Source organism: Gossypium hirsutum, chromosome A01, assembly GCF_007990345.1.
Source record: "Gossypium hirsutum isolate 1008001.06 chromosome A01, Gossypium_hirsutum_v2.1, whole genome shotgun sequence".
Classification (NCBI taxonomy): Eukaryota; Viridiplantae; Streptophyta; class Magnoliopsida; order Malvales; family Malvaceae; genus Gossypium; species Gossypium hirsutum.
The window spans coordinates 24575424-24578768 of record NC_053424.1 but is presented as its reverse complement, the minus strand read 5'-3'; the positions used below and the strand labels follow the sequence as shown (position 1 = coordinate 24578768).

General features: G+C 31.8%; 1 protein-coding gene across 1 annotated transcript; it reads left to right on the top strand.

Moving 5' to 3' along the window:
• The first annotated feature begins 306 nt into the window (after positions 1-306).
• LOC107918014 (uncharacterized) lies at positions 307-1316 on the top strand. The gene has a single exon (XM_016847503.2). The coding sequence runs from the start codon at positions 450-452 to the stop codon at positions 1200-1202; it is 753 nt and encodes a 250-aa protein (XP_016702992.1). The 5' UTR covers positions 307-449; the 3' UTR covers positions 1203-1316.
• The last annotated feature ends 2029 nt before the right edge of the window (positions 1317-3345 follow it).

Here is a 3345-nt window from a genome sequence, read left to right as displayed (position 1 = left end):
GAAAATAAAATATAAATTAACTTTTAATAAAAAACTTTTAAAACACTATAAAACAACCTCAACGATATTTTTTACCGGATGTGCTCTCGAGAAAACTTTTAATACGGCTTGGTCATGATGCAGTGGAGTTAGAGTTATCCGAGAAGCAAAATTGAAATATTTTCATGTTTAGTTAATTAATACATTAATAATATTAAAAAGTGGGTCCATGCTTTGTTTTTTAAGGAGTTTACTAGTGTCGAGTATACCCCGCCTCTCTATTACTCAACGTGTATATATATAAATCCCATCCAATCCATTTGAAATCATAAAGTTTCCAAAGCCCTGTATTATTAAGTACCAGCAGATTCCATCCAACTCTGTTTCTTTGTTTAATAATAACCCCTCTAGAAAGCAACCTTAAACCTTCTCCCCCATTCCCCCCCCCCTCATTTTCTTGTTAAACAAACATGGATTCCTTCGAACTTGACAACGTTAAAGCAGAGAAAGAAGATGCTTTGCGGAGATACAACATGGAGAGGAAGCTAAGGTTGGGTCTTCGCTATATGGGGTTTTTGTTGGTTTTGTTTTTGATATCATGGTCTTGGTTCCCCCCTTTGATTCCCCACATCATCGAGGTTGCCGGAGATCTTAGCCAACGTTACATCAACACTCTTAATGACCTTTTCTTCATTTTCATCCTTATGAACATCATCATCCTTGTTGTTTATATTCTGTCTACCCAGAAACAATCTACCAGCTCCGGTATCTACGATGAGTACGTGTGCTCTCACCGGAGTATAATACCCGCGGAGGCGACCGTGCTCGACAAACAAATCGTCGTGGTGGAAAATGCGGTTGATGTTGCAGAGACAAAACGCCCGCTTTCACAAATTAAACAACAACCTTGGTCGACGAAGACGAAGCCTGCAATAACTTCAACTGATAAAGTGAAGCAAAAAGAGTACCGACGAACACGATCAGTGGTGTCAGAATCTGGAAAACGGCGTCCCCGCCGGGTGTATAGAAGATCGGAGACGGCAATAACGGGCAGAGAACTAGTTGTTTGTAGTGCAGAATCGGCAAGGGAAGCGATACATGAGATTAGCAATGAAGAGTTTCAGTTAAAAGTAGATAGTTTCATTGCTGAAAGAAGGAAAGCCCTAATGCAAGAAAACATTGCGCATTATACAAAATGCATGTCTATTGTGGTTAAGAATTAGCGGGGGATCAATTACACAAAAAATTAGTGATGGGAATTATTAGGTTTCGGGATTGTAATCTTGTTGAGTTGTACAGTGAATAATATTTCCCAGGTTTTCTGGGAAAAATAAAAACTCATCTTTGTTCAATTTTTAAATCCCATATAATTGAGAATTCATATTCATACAAGTTGCTTTCATTGTTCATGATAGATTTGCAATAGAATTTCAGTCAACTATATCATTTCCATGGAGTCCAACTTCCTTTTTTCATTCTTCTAAACTCGTGCTTGACTGTTTCTTTCTTTTTTACTACGTTCTAACTAATACCAACATGGAGTGGAAGAACACTATGAAATCATGAAAATCTCAAATGAAAATGGAGTAATAATATTCTAAATAAATGTATATTGAATATGACATGTTAAATCCAGAGGAAGCCCCCACAACCACAAATTTATTCTTCATAATCCCTTGAATTGACATGTTAAATCCGGTTTTAGTATCCATCAAAAGAGTAAAATCTTGCTCTACTAATTCCTTTTTCATGGTTTTTTTTTTCCTCTTGGTTTTCAGACAAAAATATCAAAACCTTAAAAGAACATAGTTTGCCATGAATAGAAAATCAGTACCAATTAAGCTGAAAATTTTGAACCTTGTCCAAGTACAAAATAATTCAGGAAACAATTGAATTTCCATTCACCTTCCGGGCTAATGCTAAAAATTCCTATAAAAAATACATGGTTTGGTCTTCAGTGTCTGACGAAGGGACCCATTGAGATAAAAAGGAAGGGTTGAGATTGAGACGATAGTGGTTTGGTCGGTGGTCGCAGGAACTTCGCATTCATAGTGGGGTTGGAGCCCTTATGGACGAACTGGCGGATTCTTTCAACTTTGTATATCTATGGTTTTCCGATGTTTAAATTGCGTTCCCATAAACTTCTACTTTTATTTTTTATTTAAAAATAAATTAATTAATTTTTATACATTAAATCTAAAAGTAAATTATTTTTCTGTTACAAATTTTATTATTTTATTATTAAAAATTTGTTTTTATATGTCAATAGGAGATATATGTGATATGTCACATATTATTATTTAGTTATTCTATCAATTACGCTAGATTTTAACAATAAAAATAGATGAAATATTTAATAGAAATAACTAATTTACTTTTTAAATTATTATACAAGAACTAATTTATTTAATTTTTAAATAAAAATAAAATAAAATATAACTTTCTATTATATTTATACAGTAACGATTTTCATTTTATATTTATTGAAGATACAAGTAGTAATTGTTATACTAAATATTAATAAATGAAAAAAAATAAAGATTGCGATATGATATTAGGATAGCATTGGACATAGGTTACCTTGTAATGAAGTAGCCTGCACTTATCTACTTGTCCTTGACATTATGCAAGAAAAAGGGACAAAAACAAAGAGGGGTTATCCTTGTTTATTAGCCAATCATGATCCAACAATTTCCTACCCTCTTTTGTTCTTTGTCAACAGCGGCAACTATAATACAAAGCATTAAACTGATTATTTTTAGGGATGTAAATTAGGCGGGATATTGCGGTACAAAATTTAAAACGATCCTTGTCTCGTGATCCGTAAAATTAAAATCATTCCAGTCTCACCATCCACTTGGGTCTTTAGACCCACTTAATCTTCATTATTTGTCTTGTGATTTACCTCATATAATATTTATAAATATCAGTTAAATAAATATAAATAAATTTTTCTATAAAAAAATATAAAATATCTATCTTTTGAACTCTTACCATATAGATATTATTTCAACTGTTACCATTTAAAAAAAATTAAGTTGTCACGACTCTTTAACTGTAAATAAAATATAACTTTAACACAAGTTTAAAAAATTTAAAAAATAAAATCTTTACGTAATATCCAAATACAAACAATGTATCAAATACAACATAAATGTCTTCAAATGTAACACAAGTTCAAAAATTCTAAAAATCAATCAATACATGTCAATCCCATTACTTCTGTATCACATATCGAGTAAAGTTCATGTGTTCTTTTTTTTTTTAAAAAAAATAATGAATGTGAGTTGAGTATTGTTATCAAAATTAAATTTTTATTTTTTAAATATGCTTATTATATTATACAGGGCGGTCGGGATGATGCGG